The following is a 22,245-nucleotide window of genomic DNA, read 5'->3' as shown; positions in this document are numbered from 1 at the left end:
CCATCACATTTTAAAGTGGTGGAGCATGGAATGATCAGACTGTTATCTCCATTTAAAAGGCTAATCCGTTTTTGAATTTTTTTCAACAGCACAGAGTTACCTTGTGGCTCCAAGTATGTTATCAAATGATTCCTCAGCACAATTTGCTGATACAGAGTTGTTTGCCCAACCTGAGCTCAGCAGGCGGAGTGGAGCAGGGCCTTCTGCTGTTCATCCTCAGCTTCACCCAACAAGGCAGTCTTTAGCCAAAGGGAGTTTGCCATCCTCTATTCAGACACCCTGGCAGGGTGCAGAGACTGAAACGGCTGCTGAAGTTGTGACAAAGAACAAAGGAAATATAAGTGAGTAGTCTACTTTTTCCCATCTGTCTATTTAACAAAAACCAGCTCATGTTTGTCTTTTGCCTAGTAATGTGCACAAATGGGAGCAGCAGCAGAAATAACCAAAGAGGTCTTTTGCAAGGAGCACCAGTGCACTGAACAATGAGCACTCCCCTTTGTGGAGAATTGTTGGAAACAATCAGAGCTAGTGTTAATGGTATTCTGGTGCCTTAGCCAAATATGTCTTTCAGTGAACAGGCCATGTGTAGGCTTTGGAATATGTGACTGAGAATAATTGCTGTGTCCTTCTGAACTCAATGAATATGGCTCAGATTAACGCTGCAGAGAATTTCCATATTTAATATTTTTGAATTGCCTAGAGAACAGTCAGAAGGCACATGATACAGTTTTGTTGCTGAAACTAAAGCAGGTCTGGCCCTGGGAAGTATTATAAGCCACTCTGAGCTCTGCAGAGGAAAAGTATAAGTGAAATAAATATTTACACAGTACAGTGGTACTTTGGTTTAAGAACAGTCCTGTTTAAGTACATTTCGGTTTATGAACTCTGCAAAACCGAAAATAGTGTCCCGGTTTGCAAACTTTAGTTCGGTCTAAGAACGGAATCCGAATGGTGGAAGGGCACCGGTGGCAGGAGGCCTCATTAGGGAAAGCGCGCCTCAGTTTCAGAATGGTTTCAGTTTCAGAACAGACTTCTGGAATGGATTAAATTCATAAACAGAGGTACCACTGTATTAATAATAAAGCATAGTTGATTCATTAAAGAATATTTTGGTAAGATGTAGAATTTGCACACTTCACTACCATGGCCATTCAATATATGCCTTGATCTGTTTTCTAGCTCATTCATTGTTGGACGACACATCCCAGACAAAGTAAGTTATCTTTGCTCTGTGACTATGCTGTAACAACTGATTCTTCCTTTACTGAACAACATAATGTCATCATCCAGTACATTGTCAACACTGATGAAAGAGGAATTACAAACTATTATTTTTCTTATTTATTTGATTTCTTACCGACTTTTCACGATATGTACCTAGTGAGGGCTACAACAGTGATGGCAGAGGTGCTGGAGCTACTTGGTTGCTCTTTATGCCACTACATTCAGTATGGCTGCATTCAGATGATCCTCCAAACAGTGATTTGGAACAGCAGGAGTGAGCACCAGAAAGTCTCAAGCTGATGAGCCTGTTTTCTCCCCGCTGCCCACCTGCAGGAAAAGGGAGAAGATTAGGAGAGGTTTCTAAATCTCTTGTTTATCAGGCTAGATGGAGAGAGAAGTGAGTGCATAAGCCTAAGGCTTCCACTGCTTATTCCTGATCCTTCATACCATGGTTTGGAGCAGGGATGGCTAAGCTGCGGCTTGTATACACTACCCCCAGGAATGCCTATGTCCCCCAAGCAATTTGGCTGCTGTATTGGATATTTGGGAGGAGGGATTGTAACGTTTTGCAAAGCAGCAAGTGGTGCTGTTGAGCCCTCTAGGATCTTAGTTAGATTCACCTCATTGTCAGGTATTTGCATGAACAATGGCAGACACTGAAGCCAGCAAGGAAGAGCAAATAAGAACTACAAGTAAGTAGCTATAGAGCCTGATTTGGTTGGGATGGAAGCAGGAGGAATCATGGAGCATGGCCAGGCTCCCCATCCACAGTTGTAATGCTGCCTTAGAACTAACAACCCATTGTTATTCTTTCACCAAGAGTAGCTGCACAGGAAATAAGAGGCAGAGAAGGTCCCAATTTTTCCTTCATGGATTAGCAACAGGGAGAGGAAGCTGCAGCTGCAGGGTGCAGTTTCATGGTGTCTGGGGTGTGCATGTACTCCGGGGGTGAATGGAGCCCACCATGCACCAGTCCTTGCCGCCAGAGTGACACCAGCCCCAAGCCACTTGGCAAGTCTGGAATGATCCCAGCCTTGCAAAGTGGCTCAGGGAGGACAGCATGAGAAGGGCACAACAGCCATGCACCCTTTGATCCCAGCCCCTTAAGGGCAAGGCTGAGATCAATGGGCACCTGGCTTCCTTCTCACCCTCCCTGAGCCAGTCCCGCTTTGCGAGGCTGGGATCTGATCAGATCCTAGCCTTGCAAAGCAGCACAGGCCTGGCTTGGGGAAGGTGTTGTAAGCAGCACACCCCTCAGAAAAAAGTGCCCAGGGTGATTGCCCTGACAGCCCCCCTCCCCCCGCCACACTATGCCCCTGGGAAGCTGGAACCAGTGCAAAAGCCTTTCCAAGCTATTTTCCTTGTTTCTGGAAACAGCTGTGAATGAAATTTTCAACTTGAATGTACATCGAAGGAATAAGGAAAGTAGAAGTGCAGTGATGTTGGATAGTACTTATTGAGGAAAGTGAAATTAATAAGCAATAAGGGTGAGAAAAGGCCATGGCTGCTTTTATGTGTGGCTCCCAGTGGGTTGGCCATGGGCCACTGTGGTCCTCTGTCTGAAAAAAGGATAACTATTCCCTGGTTTGGAGAATTGTCTGATTTTAACCTATGTGTGAATATTTAGACTGTTTTTGCACTGCTGAATAGTATCAGTGGCAGACCTTGGGATCTCAACTTTAAGTGGCACCCCGTGTGACACCAAAATTCAGCCCCTCTCCTCTGCCTCTCACTTTCCATTTTCCCTCATAGTTGTGGCACCCCCAAGGCTCCATTGCCAGTGTGACTGAACTGGTTGCGCTCCCCTAAATCCATCTCTGGTATCATCACACACACTGTGTGTCAGTAAAAGTTATCAACTTTCTATTCTTACTTTGCCTCCCCATAGTTAGGGATTTCTGCTTCATCAGCATTTGACACATGATATATACCAGGGGTTGTCATCCTGGTCCCTACCACCCACTAGTGGGCGTTTCAGGATTCTAGGTGGGCGGTAGGGGGTTCTACGGCACAAGCTGAATCCTCCTTCCATCAAGCACTAGTGGGCGGTAAGGAAATTTTACCATCAAGAAAGATGCATTAGTGGACGGTAGGTATAAAAAGGTTGACTACCCTGATATATACTGTCAATTTCCTTAGGTTATCTTGTTTCAGAGCCATAAACATCCAGAAGTTATTTTAGCTTTTAAATGAGTCTACAAGTAGAGTTTCCTTATGGTAAATTAATGGCTGAATCACCAAGTTTCCCTTATTCCCACAGTGTAAATAACATATTTGTGGATATGTTATTTATAACATATAATACAACTATCAGTAAAGACAGCAATGATCCATTTCCTCAAAGGGTACTTACTCTTGTGTTGTTTCATTTTTATTTATCTGCAGGGATTATAGGAACATCAATAGGATTATAGTTACAGGAGATACAATTAAAAATCAGTATGAATATTTACAGTGATGGATGTTCTTCACACCCATACCTAAATGAAGCTCATGATCCATTGGTGGTCTGGGGACCACAGTTGGGAGCCCCTGGTCTAAGTGATGTGTTTGAGTTAGCTTGGTGGATGAAACTGAAAGATGGGTTTGTCTTCTTTCAGGTTTCATGACACCTTTTTAAGGGCCTGTAGCTTTTTTACTTCAGCTTTGATACCTTCAACAGGGGAGCTTGCCCTCTCTCTCACTCGCCCTCCCACTACTATGTAAGAACAGCTCTAATTTGCATATTCCTGCCTAGTGGAGTGAGTGGGAAGGACACCTGTCCAAGGCTCACCTCTATTACCTACATAAAATGAAACTTTACGGTCGGTCCAATGCCACATTTGTCTACCCAGGATTGTGTTCTCTGAGCTTGGTTTGAGTATGGCTATGACAGTTGAGCGCCACGGGTCCAGTGATACGGGAATTGTCGGCTCCATTGGGATTCAGTGAGAAAGATCAGAGTCCATTAGGAAGATGAATACAAGAGCCAGCTGGTGATTCCTTGTATAGGGAGGGCTCCCTGTTCATTATACTAACATGCAACAATGACCATTATTAGAGGGAAAGCAGTGCTAGATAAACAAGCAATATGTTTCATGTGCTCTGTTCTTATATTCTCAGGTCTCAGATCTCTTTTAGAACCCCACCACCATTGCGCTCTGCTGGGAAGAAAGGCTTAGTCCGTAGGCCAAAGAATTACAGAGGTGTTACTGTGAAAGCTTTTGAAGACGGCATTGAACAAAACTTGCTGCAAACAAAAGGCTGTGAGTTTCCTTTGGTTCTCATTTGGACCAGGTGCCTGTGTCTATTTGAGTAGCAACCTGTGAGTAGAGGGGAGATTAATATTCCAGTGCAGAAGGAAGTGTCTGAAAGTTGTAATGGTGGAACATGGAATGTTATCTCCATTTAAAAGGCTAATCCGTTTTTGAATTTTTTTCAACAGCACAGAGCTACCTTGTGGCTCCAAGTACATTATCAAATGATTCCTCAGCACAATTTGCTGATACAGAGTTGTTTGCCCAACCTGAGCTCAGCAGGCAGAGTGGAGCAGGGCTTTCTGCTGTTCATCCTCAGCTTCACCCAACAAGGCAGTCTTTAGCCAAAGGGAGTTTGCCATCTTCTATTCAGACACCCTGGCAGGGTGCAGAAAATGATTTTGCTGTTGAAGGAGTGACACAGAATGAACAAAAAGAGATATTCACGCAATACACTGACTGTGTTGATGGGATTGAAGCTGTACTTGAGGAAAATGCTGCTAATCCAATGGAAGAGCATCAGCAGAGCCTGCAGGATACTGAAGAAGGATTAATACGCCATCATCAAAAAAAGATGCTAAGGCAGAGCGCTGAACATGCAAATGGTTTGAAAGTTGGGTTCCAGGAAAGGACTGTTACTCCTGAAAGAGGGCAGCAAGAGAGCCTGCATGGGAACAGTGATATGGAACACTTCTTAAGTCCTGGAAATCATCTGCCGACCAGTAAGTAATCTGCAGTGGAAGTGAGGAAAGTTGAAGACTTTCACAACTAGCAATTGCATTAGTGTTTTATCTCCTCCCTTCCAGGTGATTTGGATGCTTCTCTTCTTGCTTCCAATACATTCATTTCCTCACCATAAGAAATCTGCTATGACTCCTGGAGCACATCTGGGACAAGCTTAGCTAATACGAAAACCCTCCACCTTTCCCTTCCTCCTTTCCCTTATATATAAGGACAAACATTTAGGAGGTGTCTGTCAATTTGGGAATCTTCCTTCTGCCTATCTTTTGTATTTTCTGAACACCTGTAATGCCTCTCTAACTTAATTTTGCTCTTGTTAATATAGACCCAGTAAGATCATCACCAAGATCTTTCCCCTTAAGCCTACTCTAACTTGTGTTTCGGTGTCACGATACAATTCATGAATTAATAATAAGAGTCATAGGTCTATATTAGCATTTGAGAATTTCTTCCACAGTCTATTGCGGTTGATTGAGTCAAAAGCAGCAGATAGGTCAATAAAGGCAGCAAACAGGTTACTTTGTTCTGTTGAGTATATTTGTTGATGATATGAGACAGTGTAAAACACTGGTCAATAGTACTATATCCAGCTCTGAACCCTGCTTGTTCCTCATATAAGGTGTTATTTTCACTTAGCCAGTCTGTTAATTTGGTAAGCAGATGACGGGCATAGAGTTTGGAGGGGATGTTAAGCAGGCTAATGGGGCGGTAATATTGAGGGAGGGTTTTATCCCCTTTCTTATAAATTGGCACGATGATGTTCAATTTCCAGCCAGCTGGCATTTAAGCTGTATTATTTATATGGGTGTAGACTTTGGCCAAGATGGGTTGCCACCATTCCATATGTCTTAAATAGCTCTGGCGGCATCATGTCCTCGCCTGGCACTTTATTTGATTTTAAACTCTCTATCAGAGATTTTATCTCTGCAGGAGCTACCACTTGCCATTCTGGAAGATTTGACTGATTGATGGTCACCTCGGCATCGAATTTTGTTTGCGGATCATAATGTTGCAGAGAACATATGTCTCAGGTGTGATCTCAGGAACTAAAATGGGATTGAGTAGTGCCAGTACTCAGAACATAATTCCTTTTTTCTTGTGGAGATGAGACTCCAGAGGAAATTTTTTCATGTGCCTTCTCTGCTGAACTCCAGCAATACTGTCAAATGTAAAAACTATTTGGCAATATGTGAATGAATAGTAGCAGACCCAGGTGTATTGTGTGTGACTGTATTTCTAAAAGTTCTCTAAGATTTTATTTGTCACTGAATGAATACCTTATTTGCCTCTGACTTGTAGATATTCAGAACCCCCAAAGTACTAAAGCTGGAACTCCAAGCAAACGTGTAAGTAGAAAGAGATCTGAGCAGTTTGAGGGGCTACCAACGAAAGAAATGGACGACGGAACCTCTCAAGAAAAAATGTTGGACCGAGAAAATATGGATGACATGGTTTCAGAAGCTGAAATGGATTCTGAAACTGAGGAGGTGTCAGAGACTGAAATGGATTCTGAGAATATTGGTGAGGAGATTTGTTTTGGGAAGGGGAATGGAATTGTGGTTACTCATGGAAGTGTAGACAAATGGAATTTGAACTACCTGTTGGTAAGCTCATTCCTCCAGATTATCAGAACAAAACAGAGTATTTTAGGACTGTCATGGTGAGACTTATCAATGTACAGCCCTATTCTGGAGCATTACTTGTTCTTGAATTATTTCCTTGTAGATATTCAGAACCCCCAAAGTACTAAAGCTGCAACTCCAAGCAGACGTTTAAGTAGAAAGAGATCTGAGCAGTTTGAGAGGCTACCAACAAAAGAAATGGAAGACGGAACATCTCAAGGAAAAATGTTGGACCCAGAAACTATGGATGACATGGTTTCAGAAGCTGAAATGGATTCTGAAACTGAGGAGGTGTCAGAGACTGAAATGGATTCTGAGAATGTTGGTGAGAAGATTTGTTTTGGGAAGGGGAATGGAATTGTGGTTACTCATGGAAGTGTAGACAAATGGAATTTGAACTACCTGTTGGTAAGCTCATTCCTCCAGATTATCAGAACAAAACAGAGTATTTTAGGACTGTCATGGTGAGACTTATCAATGTACAGCCCTATTCTGGAGCATTACTTGTTCTTGAATTATTTCCTTGTAGATATTCAGAACCCCCAAAGTACTAAAGCTGCAACTCCAAGCAGACGTTTAAGTAGAAAGAGATCTGAGCAGTTTGAGAGGCTACCAACAAAAGAAATGGAAGACGGAACATCTCAAGGAAAAATGTTGGACCCAGAAACTATGGATGACATGGTTTCAGAAGCTGAAATGGATTCTGAAACTGAGGAGGTGTCAGAGACTGAAATGGATTCTGAGAATGTTGGTGAGAAGATTTGTTTTGGGAAGGGGAATGGAATTGTGGAACTCATGGAAGTGTAGACAAATGGAATTTGAACTACCTGTTGGTGAGCTCATTCCTCCAGATTTTCAGAACAAAACAGAGTATTTTAGCTCTTTGGGGACTGTCATAATAATAATAATAATAATAATAATAATAATAATAATAATTTATTATTTATACCCCACCCATCTGGCTGGGCCTCCCCAGCCACTCTGGGCTGCTTCCATAAAAACCAAAAATACAGTAAAATATCACACGTTAAAAACTTCCCTGAACAGGGCTGCCTTAAGATGTCTTCTGAATGTCAGGTAGTTGTTTATCGCTTTGACATCTGATGGGAGGGCGTTCCACAGGGCGGGCGCCACTACCGAGAAGGCCTTCTGCCTGGTTCCCTGTAGCTTTGCTTCTCGCAATGAGGGAACCGCCAGAAGGCCCTCGGCGCTGGACCTCAGCGTCCGGGCAGAATGATGGGGGTGGAGACACTCCTTCAGGTATACTGGACCGAGGCCGTTTAGGGCTTTAAAGGTCAGCGCCAACACTTTGAATTGTGCTCGGAAACGTACTGGGAGCCAATGTAGGTCTTTCAAGACCGGTGTTATATGGTCTCGGCGGCCGCCCCCAGTCACCAGTCTAGCTGCCGCATTCTGGATTAGTTGTAGTTTCCGAGTCACCTTCAAAGGTAGCCCCACGTAGAGTGCATTGCAGTAGTCCAAGCGGGAGATAACCAGAGCATGCACCACTCTGGCGAGACAGTCCGCAGGCAGATAGGGTCTCAGCCTACGTACCAGATGGAGCTGGTAAACAGCTGCCCTGGACACAGATTTGACCTGTGCCTCCATGGACAGCTGTGAGTCCAAAATGACTCCCAGGCTGCGCACCTGGTCCTTCAGGGGCACAGTTACCCCATTCAGGACCAGGGAATCCTCCACACCTGCCCGCCTCCTGTCCCCCAAAAACAGTACTTCTGTCTTGTCAGGATTCAACCTCAATCTGTTAGCTGCCATCCATCCTCCAACCGCCTCCAGACACTCACACAGGACCTTCACCGCCCTCACTGGTTCTGATTTAAAAGAGAGGTAGAGCTGGGTATCATCCGCATACTGATGAACACCCAGCCCAAACCTCCTGATGATCTCTCCCAGCGGCTGCATGTAAATGTTGAAAAGCATGGGGGAGAGGACAGAACCCTGAGGCACCCCACAAGTGAGAGCCCAGGGGTCTGAACACTCATCCCCCACCACCACTTTCTGAACACGGCCCAGGAGGAAGGAGCGGAACCACTGTATGACAGTGCCTCCAGCTCCCAGCCCCTGAAGACGGTCCAGAAGGATGTTATGGTCGATGGTATCAAACGCCACTGAGAGATCCAGCAGAACTAGGAAACAGCTCTCACCTTTGTCCCTAGCCCGCCGGAGATCTTCAACCAGTGCGACCAAGGCAGTTTCAGTCCCATGATGAGGCCTGAATCCCGACTGGAAGGGATCCAAATGGTCCGCTTCTTCCAGGCGAGACTTATCTCTGTACAGCCTTATTCCAGAGCATTACTTGTTCTTGAATTATTTCCTTATCTCAAACTCCCAGCAAGGATTCACAGCTAGACTTCTACCCAGTGCTAAGAAATCAGTTGCTGGTGAATCACTCAAGCCCTTGCTGTGGAGTATTAGGTCAGCGGTGAAAAGGGAGGAAATCCCAAGTTGCTTCAAGCAACCCTATCTGTGACTCACCTACTGCCTTTCAGCCTACTCTTGAGTGCTTCTTGGAGATGGCATGCACAGGGCTTATCTTTTTTCTCTCCCATCAGACATAACTGAAAAGACACCGGCATTTGTACGTACTAAAGTTGTCCAGTGTACACCATTGCTGTCTGCCCTACATGCTCCAAAAGTGGCTGCCTCCAGGTAACTATATAATTGCAATGGGATAGAACTTCAGCCTCAGCAACTGACTATGGCAACTGACTTCTATTAATCTGAAATAGCTGTTTTGCCTTATGCTGCCTATAGCATAAAAGGACTATACATTTGAGTGTCTGATCTGCACAAGCATTGTAGCTTCTTGGGCTTCTTTGCAATGTTCAGTTTCTCAATGCAAGAGGTACAATGTGTTGCCTAGAAGTCATTTCCTCTGACCTGGAAGTCCTGCTCCAACTCTCTATTTTTAATGGCTAGTTGCTGTTATTCAGTGATGGGTAAGCATTTTGCACATGCTTAATTTGACCTCAAACTATTCTTTAGCTTTTCTGATTTAGTATCCTTGTCACAACAGTGCCTGAGATTGTAGCTGCTGATGCTAAAAAAGGTGTGGGAATGCAGATCTGCCAAGTATCTGTTAAATCTTTCTAGTGGAAACACAGGACTATTCTTTTTTTGACGGAGGTGATGTTATTGGGTTGTTGTTTTTATTTTGATTATACTGTGGTTTTTATGTTGATCTTTTCTGTGAACCACCCTGAAACCTCCGGGTATAGGGTGGTATATAAATTCATTAAATAATAATACATAGGAATTCTGAATTTTCATACTACTTTGCCATTTCTGGCTATTATATACATTATTTCTTCCCTTTCTGTGTACCCCTGTTGGTAGGCCAGTCACATTGTTACTAATGTACATGAAGCACTCACTCTTTTCAACATTAAACTAAGGTGAAACTTCCCTGAGGAAGTAAAACAGGAGGATTATGTGTTGTGTGTTGTATCTGTTCCTGTAGAGCTTGCTGCATACATTTAACATTTATTTCCCTTGGAGGTCTCTTTCAAAACAGCATTCAGTTAAGCAGGCTACAAAGCCAGCTGCGAGGGCATGCAGAGGAAAACGTGAGCCGGCTCTCCCCAGCAAGTTTGTAAAAAATGTATTTGCCCACTGTGTGAAGATGCCAGTGGCCAAGGATGCTTTCAAGGCTGTGGAGAATTGGTGAGTAATGGTGAACACCTTTCATACCAATTAATGATGTGGGAGAAGAGGTTGCCAGCTGAACACTGTTGGACCAAGAAAACCAAAGTGTGGCTATATGGCATGAAGGATGTTGTGCTGTCAGTTTCCATCATTGCCACACGTTTTGAGGACTGGGTCCTCTTGTTTTTCTTGTGGCCTTGCAGCATAGCCATCCCTTGGAATGTGGGAAGGCTACAGCTTGCTTAACTTGCTTTTCGTATCCTTTTAGTGTGAACTTGTACTTTAAACAACTGAGTGATGACTTGGAAGCCTATGCAAATCATGCCAGAAGAAAGACTGTAGAGCCAGCTGATCTGGAGCTTCTCATGAGGCGGTAAAGGATGTTTAGTTTGTTGTTTCAAGGGCTCTTCATCAAATTGAAGGGATGTTCGAGTCCAGTGCTACTGAAGTTGTGTATATTTCTGAAAACAGATCTCTCAAACAGTAATTGACTAACAGAAGGGCATGCATACTTGAAGACTAACACTTTTTATAGAGTCCTGGGGCCTTCTGCAAGTCAATTTCCAGGCAGCTTTATTGCAAAGCAAGTAGTCTCTAACCTGGCCCTTGTTTTCCTTCAAGCAGACATGGGGTGTAGAAGTAGTCAAGACTACTTCGTTGGTGTCTTTGAGTAAAATCTGTTCTGCTAAAGAAAGTTTTGAGGTCATTGTATTACAAGGACCTCTTTCCAATACCTGACATAAAAAAGAGGCAGTTGTGTGTATCATGGGGTATGCAGTACAAAAGGGAACTAAAATGGACATTTCAGCAGAGAGGAATGTGCTGAAGAGGGCCTGATGAATGCTAACTGGGCAGTCCCATCTTACACTTACACAGATCGCTACTCAGTGCCAATGCCCAGCTTTGGACAAATGTCTGGTGAATGTGTTAAATTCAGAGCTGCTATTTGTGCCTGCTCTTGGAGATCCTTAAAAAAACCTTGTGTGTGTGGTCTCTATCAGACATAGGTTTGTGCTGTCCCACATCATGTCCCCAATGCTCATTCATTCATTCTTGTCCCCAATGGTTTTAGTTTGACATGGTAAGCGATTTTTGTATACCCTGCCTTTATTTAAAATGTCTGTCTGGCCTCTCGATTATCTGAAGCTACAGTCACAGTTCATGAGGGCAATGATCAGAATGAACAAATTTAGCTGAGAACTCATTTTCTGCCTAATAGCAAATGGCAACCTGATAATTATTTGAGTTACAGCCATAATGACCATTAGTTGTAAACAAACTTTATTTCCTAACTCATGTATTATTTTCTTCCCCTTTTTAATCCAGGCAAGGACTGATAACTGACAAGATTCCTTTAAATGTGCTGATAGAGCGTCACATGCCTCTGGAGTACAGGCAGCTGCTAATTCCTGTTGCCACTAGTGGAAATAAAGTTTTCCCTCCCATGCTATGATGAGATGCTGGTGACAATCTGTTCTCAATATGGGGAAAGGAATGCAGTTCCAGAAACACCCTGGGAGGCTCTAGAATTAGAACATTTACAGTACACCCAGCAAGTTCTCGGTACTTTACTTAAAAGACTCAGGAAAAATCTCACTTATGAATAAAATAAGTATTCACTCTTTATACCTTTGTTTTCCTGTGCTACAGAAGCTTTCTTCATATTCCTATACAGTGGTTGTAAAATAAAGCAATGTTTTGCAGAGCACAAGTTCTGTATTTTATTTTGAAAAACTGATATGTATTACACAGTGTGCTGGAGGACTGAAGAGTCACAGAGGCTCAAGTGTGCCATCTTAAACTTCATAGCATAAAATTTTGCTCCACTGAAGGCTACACAAACACCTGATGAACTGCCTTTGCAATAACAAAGCAGATCTAGGCTTAGTGGAAATACTGGTTTAAATGCCAGAAAGAAACAGAACCATTTTATTTTCATCTCACAGAAATTCTAGCAAGGGAAGTAGATGTAAAGAATCTTCTAAAAACATTTATCCTTAAGCTTTCAATGTGTAGTTGGGTAAACTGCCACTTTGACTTAATGGAGGAGCCTTAGTAAATACTAAAGTACATAGCTGTGAGGAGAAAGGCATGCTGCCAGTTGTGAACAACTTTTAACCCTTTGGTCACGGCCTCTAAGAAGTCAAACCCTCTATTACCTAAGGCTATACTCCAGCAGGGCTGTCACCAGAGCTCTTTGAGGAAAGTTTTGTTCTACATTACTATTCTGTAAAATTTATTACTCTAATTACCCTAGGAAGGGGTGGGTATAGGGTGTGGCCAATTTAAATATTGGAAAGAGCTTCTGTTTCTTCTAAAGCGTGGGATTGGAGCTGATACTTTGCATCTCCTATAACAGTTCCTTGTCGTCTGATATCTCCAGCCTTAAGCCTTTTCATCAGTATTTCTATGGGGATGGAGACCGCAGGGTCCAATTGGTCTTTGGAAACTTGGAACGCATAACAGATGTAAGACTCCAGGGTTCGCTCTGACAAACCATGGTCGAGTATGCAGAAAGCTGCCCGCAAGTCATCTGGTCTCACTTCCCTGTATGTAAAAAGGGTAAAGTAGTCAATGAGAGTCATTGATGTGTAATTATGGCCTACATTAGAAAACTGGTATTCAGTTTTAATGCTGATCACCTATCCAGGTTTACTGCATCCTGACCTGCACACTACCAGTACATAGTTTGAAGTTAAGAAAACAGGTCATTAGTCTCACTTGAAGGGTGGTTTTCAAGGGTATCAGGCTGTCAGATGGGTAATCGGTGACCCTTAGTATAGAAAAGCAGGAAATGCACAAGTCAAGGAATATATGACTGCTTTCCATCCTCACTCAGACTAACACAGGACCTCACTAGCAGACATGATCAGGAAAACAGAAAGATGTAAAACACAGGAGGCACACAACAAGTAATGGCTACAAACAAGCAACAACAAAAACAACCCCAAAAAGGCACCGAAGACCAGTAGTCCCCCTAGTTCAGAGAGTGGTTTTGACAGTTTCACCCATGACAACCATCCTGCAGATGAGACCAATGGTCCCTTTTCCATGGGTGTCAGGCCATCAAATGGGATGTACCCAGTAGAGTCGATTCGCCAGGCTGCCTAGGTCTGCAAAATCACTTGTAACTTTCCTCTTGAAAGAAAATTTACAATGCTTAACAAAAGTTATAGCCCTGCAAATGTCAAAAGCCCAAGGTGTTAGTCGCAAATGAGCCATGATGTGCTCTGTGGGACAGGAAGCTTGAGACACTCATAGGCAAGTTAAGTAGAGACCTGCAGGTAGCAAGCCGAAGTAACAGGTGAAGCCTTCCTCCCCAAGGTTTTAGGATTAAACAAAACTAGAAGTTTGTCAAGTGGAAGTATTTGGTTAGACTTCTTCCAAAGAACAAAAGGAAGGCAAAATGAAGACAGATGGACCACAGCTGCCTAAGGGACAGAGGACCCAGCTGGAACCACAACCCCAAGGAACAGGCCTGGAAATAAATGATAAGTGGTGAAAAATTCATCTCCATGAGAAAAAGACTGGCAGGCTAGGATGGCAGAAAAACAGCCTGGGGTGTGGGTGGAGGTGAGCAGAGGCAGGAACAAATGGCAGGCAGGGAAAATTTGGGTGGGAACCAAGGGAGGCAGCCATTGGAGTGATATGGCAGTCTGGGAAGGTAAAAGGGCCAATTTTTAATTTTTAAAAAAGTGGAAAGCAAATCAAGAAGAAAAATAGGAACAAAGCCACTGGAAATCATTGAAGCAGAGAGGTCTGCCTTAGGAATGCAGGAAACGGACTGAGTGGTGACAGAAAGTATCAGTATATTCCTTTACTCTTGTGCATTTCCTGCTTTTGGATACTAGGAGGTGCTGACGACTCATCTGATGGCCTGATACCGACGGAAAAATTGCATTTATCGAATGTATAGTCCTTCTAAGGAGATCTCTTGCTGCCCTGGCTAACACCTTTTTTCTTCTATTTTTTAAAGTGGCAAGGAATTCATGAAAAGGAAAGCATCACACATCTCTCTCTCTCTCTCTCTCTCTCTCTCTCTCTCTCTCTCTCTCTCACACACACACACACACACACACACACACACACGTTTGTGTGTGTAGGATTGTGAGAGGGGGCAAAAGAGGGAGAGAGATTAACTGTCCGACCAACCAGGGATTAGATCTAGATGAAGGCTATAATACCATACATATAATTTGAGGAGTAAGTCCAATTGAATTTAATCATGCAAATGGAAGCTGCGGTGTAAATTTGAATTCCATTGAGACAAGTTAATCATAGCTTCTATTGAAATCAATGAGATAATTTCCAATTAAGATAGTCGGGATCCAATTCTTTTCAGGCTGGTACTCACATCAAGGTTCCTAACTGAGCTTGTATCTCACGGATATAGTCTCTTTTTTCATTCACATATTGCTTCTTGAGTTTCCTAACAAAAGGTTCTGTTTTTCCTTCTTCATCCTGCAAGAGTAAACAATCATTTTAGGGCTGGCTTTGCTTGATGCAATTAACACCCTGAGTTGGGAGAGGTAGCATATAATCTGCCTTCTGTCAGTGGAGGCAGTGGTCAAACATTAGAAAATTAACTGGAAACAGCTCTCCAGTTTCCACTGTCCAGTGTTCTCTGGACATCTAAGCAGGATGCTTAATTGCTGTTTTTGAAACAAACATGTCCAGCCATTCAGACTTTGAAACAGCAATTAGACTCAGTTGTAGGCTTTGATTTGCACGTTTCTGGAATATGATAAGCTCTTAACCGCTAGTATGGAGAAGCTACATTGCCCCTAGGGTTTGTCAATATAGCTTTAATTACCTACTCTATTGGCAGGGGAGTTGCTTGGATCCTGCCCTCCATGGATAGCCAGTGTTTTTTTAGCTTGGTGTCATAGATAAAACAAAGGAAGAGCCAAAGTTAAGACTTCAGCTTCTGCGACAACACCACTGGTGCACTATGAATTCAGGAAGTTCCATCAGTCACTTAAAAACAGGCACAATGCAGCCCAAAGCAGTGTGAACAGAAGACCTGCTTAATTTTTTTTTAAAAATCCATCTAGTCCAGCATTCTTTCACACAGGGGCCAACTAGATGCAGTAAGGCTGTGGCCTTCTCCCATTGATTGTTCCTCTTCTGCTAGTCAGGGACAGTGTCTCAACATGGAGGTCTGTTTAGGCAGCATAGCTAATATAAACCCATCCTCTATTAAAGTGTCTACTCTCCTTTTAAAGCCATCTAAGACAGTGGCCCTTCACATAACCTTATGATAGTCAACTCCATAAGCTAATGAGGTGGTGTGTAAAGAGCTTTTTTTTTAAAAAAAGAAGAATTTACTGAATTTATTGCCCATCTTTAAAAAAAGTATACCGAACTTTGTCCACAAAGCAGTGTACAATCTCCAAACAAAATTTCGCTGGTCTTGCAAAAAGAAAGAGAAAAATATTCTCCCCAAATAAGTTTGGCCAGTTCATTAGCTCTTCTGTTTATGCTATTTTTACTATGTATAATTTTAAAAACCTAATCATGTTCCCCCAGCCATCCTTTTTTCTAAAACTAATTAATTGCTTCTGGTTCTATGCCGTGAGCGGAGAAACCTACCTCTATGAATAAGAGCTTGTATGAAAGAGAGGTTTCAGGATACTCCGGTTTGTAGCCTGCAGCTACAACTAACTCTTGGATAGATTCTTCGGTCTTTAGTGGAAAAGCTGCCCTCACGGCAAGGCTACAGGAGGAGAGAGAAAACCCTTCAGTTTATGTATTGGTTTCATATGTACATGCACTATGTATGTGTGCTGTTTTTTAAAATACTGATGTTTCAGGAGAAGGAGGAGGTGACTTTATGAATTTCCCCATACCATAATGTACCAAAGGAAGGGGCCCCATCTTCACTCCTTGATGTTCACAGTACTATCCAGTCCTTTCTTATTGTTTTTCCACATCTCTTGTTGTTATTTTCATATATTTTTCCTTTCTCTTTGTGACCTCTGATAGCCTCCACAAGCTGGTTAGAACAGTTTGTAATCCTGCATGGATTTTTTTTTTTTTTATCCAATAGCCATATCCAGACGTTTTCCATATAACATCACTTCTATACATCAAAACAGTCTTAGTGTCATTAATCTTCACCAATTTGCCTCCTTTCTCAAAACCTCTGAGGAGATTCACCAGGAATGCAGTCTGCAAATAAGTCCGTTCCTCCTCCCGGCTATAAATCCTTTGGCAAGATGGCGACTCTGAATTAATTGCTGCGCCATTCCAAAAGCTCTTATTGCTTCTCGATCTCCATAAAGCATATTTTTGGTTAAAGTTTATCTCCACACAGACCTTAATCATCCTGCTTGGGTCAGTTCAACCGACGATTCTAATGAGGAGGGGTTCTTGAAATCACATAAAAGGAAAGTAAAAAAGGTCCCCCCCCCCCATTCAGTCTTGTTGTCAACATACCCAGCCTTTGGTGTATCTTCATCGTAAAATATTCCTGTTTCTCCAACCCGTCGTCTTCTTTCACAGAGGTCACTTAAATTAGCAGACTTCACTCCCCTTCTTCACTTGAAATATGTGCATTTGCTTCTTTTGTAATTAATTATTCCAAATTGCTGCAGCTAGTGCGTGATCAGAGACAGCTTCCAGGAGAGCCGAGGTCCACACGGGGGCATTCTGCCTAGGGCCCTCACCCCCTTCTTTCGAATTAGGGGGTGATTTATGGGCACAGCAGGCAAGGGCAGTGTTCCCCATTTCCTTGGGGCAACAAGGGAGGCTGCCTACTCCCATAACAGCCTCTTAATTACCCTGTGTGGGTCGGAGAGATGGTATTGTCGGCCATCTTCCAATGCGCCCCTAGTGGGCCCCCCCCATAATGAATTAAGTTCTTAACCCGAGGTACCACTGTACACTTCTGCTCAACTCCTTTGCACCTGGCTACAAATGACACCTCCCTGCTCCAAACTCTTACATGAACTCGTCACGTGTCAGCTCGCCAGTATTTGCAGTATCAGCAACCGTCACCTCCCTTACGACGTTGGCAAGTTCCTGGAGGTGGCTGTGGTATACTGCTTCATCCAGCTAGGGAAATGAAGGTAGAAGAGTTAGGCTACAGCACCGTCCAGCATTAACTCATTCTGCAATAGGAAAGGAGAACAGTAGCATGGACCATCAGCACAACAACTGGACATCTCAATCAGCTGAAATTATTAAGAGGATTCTTCAGTTCTGAATTTACTCCAACTGCAGGTGAATTTCTCAGAAGAAAAACACATGCACCAGGGAAACTTGCTCAGACGAAGTGAAGAACACGTGATCTAAAAAAACCACTGTGAGCAAGAAAGAGGAATACACAATTTCTTCTTATAGCAGGTTAGGAAAAAAAGTAGACTGGAATTTACTGTCGGGGGTGTGTGTGGTTATGTAGATCTATGGAAGCAAAATCAACTTTAAGTGAGATGAGGGACTGCTCACCTCTCCAGTCAGGATTTGATGAAATAACGACATGGCTTCATTCGATTTATAGAGCTTGATGTTTTCATAGACGCTGTAAGTCCAGTCAAAAGCAGGAGCATCACCATACCTTTTCTGGAAGAAGTTCAGGAAGAACTCTGGAAAGCTGGATTGTTTTCCTTTCTGCAAGAGAGACAGCTGCAGTTTCTGGAACAGAGTACTCAGCTGTTGAGAGCGATTCTTTACAGCTTCTACTTGAATCACAAAAGGCTTCCCTCCCAATAATTTTAAATTGCATAGTAAAAAATATTCCTCATCAAGAAGATAGACTGGGAATCACTTGTAGTAACAACTGCTCAGCTAGGTTTGGGTCTCTCTCTCTTTTTTTAAGTTTAATCAACCAGCCACTCATGGCTAATTACAGGGTTGGTAACTATACTTCTGGATGCTTCTGCATCCAGTTTTGTCACATGAGGTCCTGGCAGCCTCAGGATTGAGATCCTGTCAACATGTAACATCTTTGCTCAGAGACTTGCTCAAAGACTTGGTTGCCAATTTGCTACTGGGCCAATGTTCATACTATTACAGTGGTACCTTGGTTCTCAAACTTAATTCGCTCCGGATGTCTGTTCCACTCCCAAAACGTTCGAAAACCAAGGTGTGGCTTCCAATTGGTGCAAGTACCCCGAAAACAATAGCCAACAGCCGCATCAGACGTTCGGCTTCCAAAAAACGTTAAAAATCCGGAACACTTACTTTCAGGTTTTCAGCGTTCGGGAGCCGATTTGTTCGTCAACTACGCCGTTCAAGAACCAAGGTTCCACTGTACTACTACTACTACTACTACTAATAATAATAATAATAATAATATGCAAGCACAAGATCCCAGAGTCAATCCCCAGCATCTTCAGGAAGGGTTAAGAAAGACACCCTGCCTGAAACCATGGACAGCTGCTGCTGGTCAGTGTAGGTAGTACTGAACTCAATAGCCAATGGTCTGACATGATACAACAGCTTCCTATGTTTCCAGTTGCCTCAAGCACATTCATAAGGAAATAGAACCAAAGATACCTGTTGATCCGAGGCAATTTTCTCTTTCCATATTTCCTTCAGAATGGTCACAATCTCCTTTTTGGTCAGCTTCTTATTCCTAACCACACCATCACACCTCAGGTACACAGGGACCTTCTCGCTTCTCCCCTAGTGAGAGGAACAGTATTAAGTCCTGTACAAAGCCAAACTCTTAAATCAATACACAAGCCAGAGTCCCTACTGCTGCTATTACTTAAGCCTTTATAAAGTGCCTGGAGTGAAGGTTGGAGAAACCTGGAGGATGCAGAGTTTGGAGAAACTAGAGGGTAAAATGCGAGATTGGTTACATTATGCTCAGATTAAGGAGATTTTCAATATGGATAAAAAGATAGGATTCCAGGTGGAAAAATCGAAATTAGAAACAGAATTGTTAGAACCTAAGACCAAGGTACTTTCAAGAATGTATAATTTGCTGTTGAAATGGAACACACAAGATGAAACAGTTAAATCAGCTATGATAAAATGGGCACAGGACATTGGATACAATATTATGTTTGCTGACTGGGAAAGGTTATGGACCACCGGTGTGAAGTTTACGGCATGTAATGCTTTGAAAGAAAATATTATGAAAATGATATACAGGTGGTACATGACCCCAGTCAAGCTTGCAAAAATATATCATTTGCATGACAATAAGTGTTGGAAGTGTAAGGAGACTGAAGGAACTTTTTTCCACCTCTGGTGGACATGCCCGAGAGTGAAGGCCTTCTGGGAAATGATCTACAATGAGTTAAAAAAGATATTTAAGTATACTTTCCCTAAGAAACCAGAGGCCTTCCTTTTGGGCATCGTCGACCAGAAGGTGCAAAAAAAAAGATAGAACCTTTTTTATGTATGCAACAACAGCAGCAAGAATACTGATTGCAAAATATTGGAAGACACAAGATTTGCCCACACTGGAAGAATGGCAAACGCAACTGATGCACTACATGGAGCTGGCTGAGATGACTGGCAGAATTTGAGACCTGGGAAAAGAGGAGGAGGAAGAGGACTGGAAGAAGTTTAAAGACTATTTACAAAAATTTTATAAATTGTATGAATGTTAAGAAAGTGCATGAATGGAAGGACTATGGCATCAGCTGCCTAGATGAGAAACGTATGAAAATAAGTTGAAATATAAAGACGAGATTTGAAGCAAAGTTATGCCTAAACTAAGTAGTTAAATATTTGATGGAAACATTTAAAATCAGAGACATAACATATCAGAATTTGAATATAAGATTTGAAAGAAGGTAATAAATTGCTGAAATATCTTTTTAATGGAGAATGCAGGGAAGGGGAATGTGAGGAAGCCCAGATGGCTATGAAAAAAGTATATGAAAAATTGGTTTTTTTTTTCTTTTTTCTTTTCTTTCTTTTTATAGAGCTGTAAGTCATGATTTCTGTGTTTGATACATGTATGGTTATCTTTCTTTTTTTCTCAAAATGCAATAAAATATTTTTTTTTAAAAAAAATATAAAGTGCCTGGAGTGCTGTGCAAGGACACAAAACCGACACACCCACTGCACTTTCAATGCAAGTGAGAAGAAGGGAAATGCCAGTCAGCAGGCCTACCAGGTCTCCACATATAACCCACAAGGCCATTTTGGCCAAGCTGCATCTACCCACCCATCACCAGATGGCTGGTAAAGATGCAGCTGAGAGGACAGCTGATTGTTGGCACCTGCAAACTCCTGTACCTTTGTCTGCATAGCTTAATTTAAAACTCTGTGAACCTGATGTCACTGAGATACCAGATGATGGACAGGCAGCCACACCCACCTGACAAACTTGGCGGGGCGGGGGGGAGGTGGACTGGCCAGATGCAGTCTAAGTAGTGTTCTTCTTTCAAAACAGCTTCTGAACAGTTGCAGAAAAGTATCAGAACACAACATTTTGGCTAAACAGAATTTAGTAAGACAGGACTGTGTTGATTTCAATTATAATTAGTTTGGTTCTGCCCAGAAAGATTGATTGATTTATTACATCATATCCCATTTTCCTCAGAGGAGGGTTTTATACATACTGTGTATCTCCCCTGCTCCCATTCATTATTTTCATTTCATAAAATTTATACACTGCTTGATTCTAAACAAAAACCTCGAAGTGGTTTACATTTATCCTCACAACAGTCCTGAGAGAGAGGTTAGGCTGAGAGATAGAGGTTTGCCCAACATTTGCTTTGTGGCTGCATGGGGTTGAAATCTAGCAAGCTAGCCCTGACGTGATTTGATTCCCCAAGAGGGATGGACAAATCTGTCAATTTGGTTCTCTCTGTTTCCAGTTCTTTCCATTCTTAACAATTCTTCACATTTTCATTGGAATGCAATATTTTTAAGTCCTCATGAAAACTGATTAATATTTTAATTTATTTTAATTTATCCTACTATGCACATATTTATATGCAATTTTGCCTAATAGATACATTTTTGCAAAGAAATGGCCCCTAATATAATTTTTGTGTGTGTTATTTTCACAAATATATACATTTTAATGCACACTTTACCCTAGTGTGCATTTTTGTATACTTTACTTGGCTGGAGAATGATACTGAAAAATCTAGAGCACTGTGCACTTCAAAGGATAAGATGGTGGTTTTTCAGAAAATGTCCTGCTCTGGAAAGGGTGAAGTAGGGAGACTCTCCTTTAAAGGCAAACTGAATCAAATTAAACCCCCATTCCTGCTCTCAAGAGATGGTTAGCGGCTCACTTTATAAACCTTTTGCAAATAAAAGATAGCAAATTTTGAGAAAGCCACCTCCAGTTCCATTTTGCTTTCACTTGCTAAGAAAGGAATACAAACAAAAAATGAGATGCCCCAAGAATCTTCTGCAATGTGCAGGTGTTTTTAAGGAAATGGGTCTGTGTGGAAAGTAGCACTTGCATTTGGGAGAAGGTTGTGGTTCAATGGTAGAACACCTGCTCTGCACGGAGAAAGTTCCTGGTTCAATCCCCAGCATCTCTGGGTAGGGCTGCGAAAGTTTCCTGTCTGAAACCCAGGAAAGCAGCGGTGTACAGAATGCAGAGCTAGAGGAACCGATTGTCTGATTCAGTATGCGACATTTTGAAAACTGCTCATCTCTTAGGCAGGAACTGCTTCTCTTCCCTTGTCACACTTCAGCACAAGAGAGGGAAGGAAAGGGTCTCCAGGTTGCTGGGAATGAGGCCAGGCCCCTTGGAGAGGTGGAGACCAAGACTCCTCTTGACCTTCTCTGCAAAATGAGAAACAATCAGGTGAAAGTCCCAACGGATGCAATAA

At 42.5% G+C, this 22,245-nt stretch overlaps 2 protein-coding genes across 4 annotated transcripts in view; one reads left to right on the top strand and one right to left on the bottom strand.

Annotated features, from left to right (window-relative positions):
• Positions 1-12,197, top strand: part of CENPT (centromere protein T) — a 22,553-nt gene extending 10,356 nt beyond the window's left edge. Inside the window, exons 7-17 of the mRNA XM_077931708.1 lie at positions 90-341; positions 1,180-1,213; positions 4,327-4,469; positions 4,649-5,182; positions 6,501-6,722; positions 6,927-7,148; positions 7,353-7,574; positions 9,394-9,490; positions 10,340-10,504; positions 10,755-10,859; positions 11,813-12,197. Coding sequence (XP_077787834.1) covers positions 90-341; positions 1,180-1,213; positions 4,327-4,469; positions 4,649-5,182; positions 6,501-6,722; positions 6,927-7,148; positions 7,353-7,574; positions 9,394-9,490; positions 10,340-10,504; positions 10,755-10,859; positions 11,813-11,939 — 2,123 coding nt within the window. The 3' untranslated portion in view covers positions 11,940-12,197. The remainder of the gene's footprint in view (positions 1-89; positions 342-1,179; positions 1,214-4,326; positions 4,470-4,648; positions 5,183-6,500; positions 6,723-6,926; positions 7,149-7,352; positions 7,575-9,393; positions 9,491-10,339; positions 10,505-10,754; positions 10,860-11,812) is intronic.
• TSNAXIP1 (translin associated factor X interacting protein 1) overlaps positions 12,183-22,245 on the bottom strand; it is a 22,084-nt gene continuing 12,021 nt past the window's right edge. For 2 of the 3 annotated variants that reach the window (XM_077931709.1, XM_028739733.2), the window contains 6 exons: positions 18,986-19,114; positions 17,936-18,121; positions 17,433-17,542; positions 16,079-16,202; positions 14,841-14,947; positions 12,183-13,033 (listed from right to left, as the gene is read on the bottom strand). In XM_077931709.1, coding sequence (XP_077787835.1) covers positions 12,772-13,033; positions 14,841-14,947; positions 16,079-16,202; positions 17,433-17,542; positions 17,936-18,121; positions 18,986-19,114 — 918 coding nt within the window. In that variant the 3' untranslated portion in view covers positions 12,183-12,771. The remainder of the gene's footprint in view (positions 13,034-14,840; positions 14,948-16,078; positions 16,203-17,432; positions 17,543-17,935; positions 18,122-18,985; positions 19,115-22,245) is intronic. The other variant, XM_028739734.2, reaches the window with a different exon arrangement.

The sequence above is a fragment of the Podarcis muralis genome, chromosome 7 (assembly GCF_964188315.1).
Source record: "Podarcis muralis chromosome 7, rPodMur119.hap1.1, whole genome shotgun sequence".
Classification (NCBI taxonomy): Eukaryota; Metazoa; Chordata; class Lepidosauria; order Squamata; family Lacertidae; genus Podarcis; species Podarcis muralis.
This window is presented reverse-complemented; position numbering and strand designations above follow the sequence as displayed.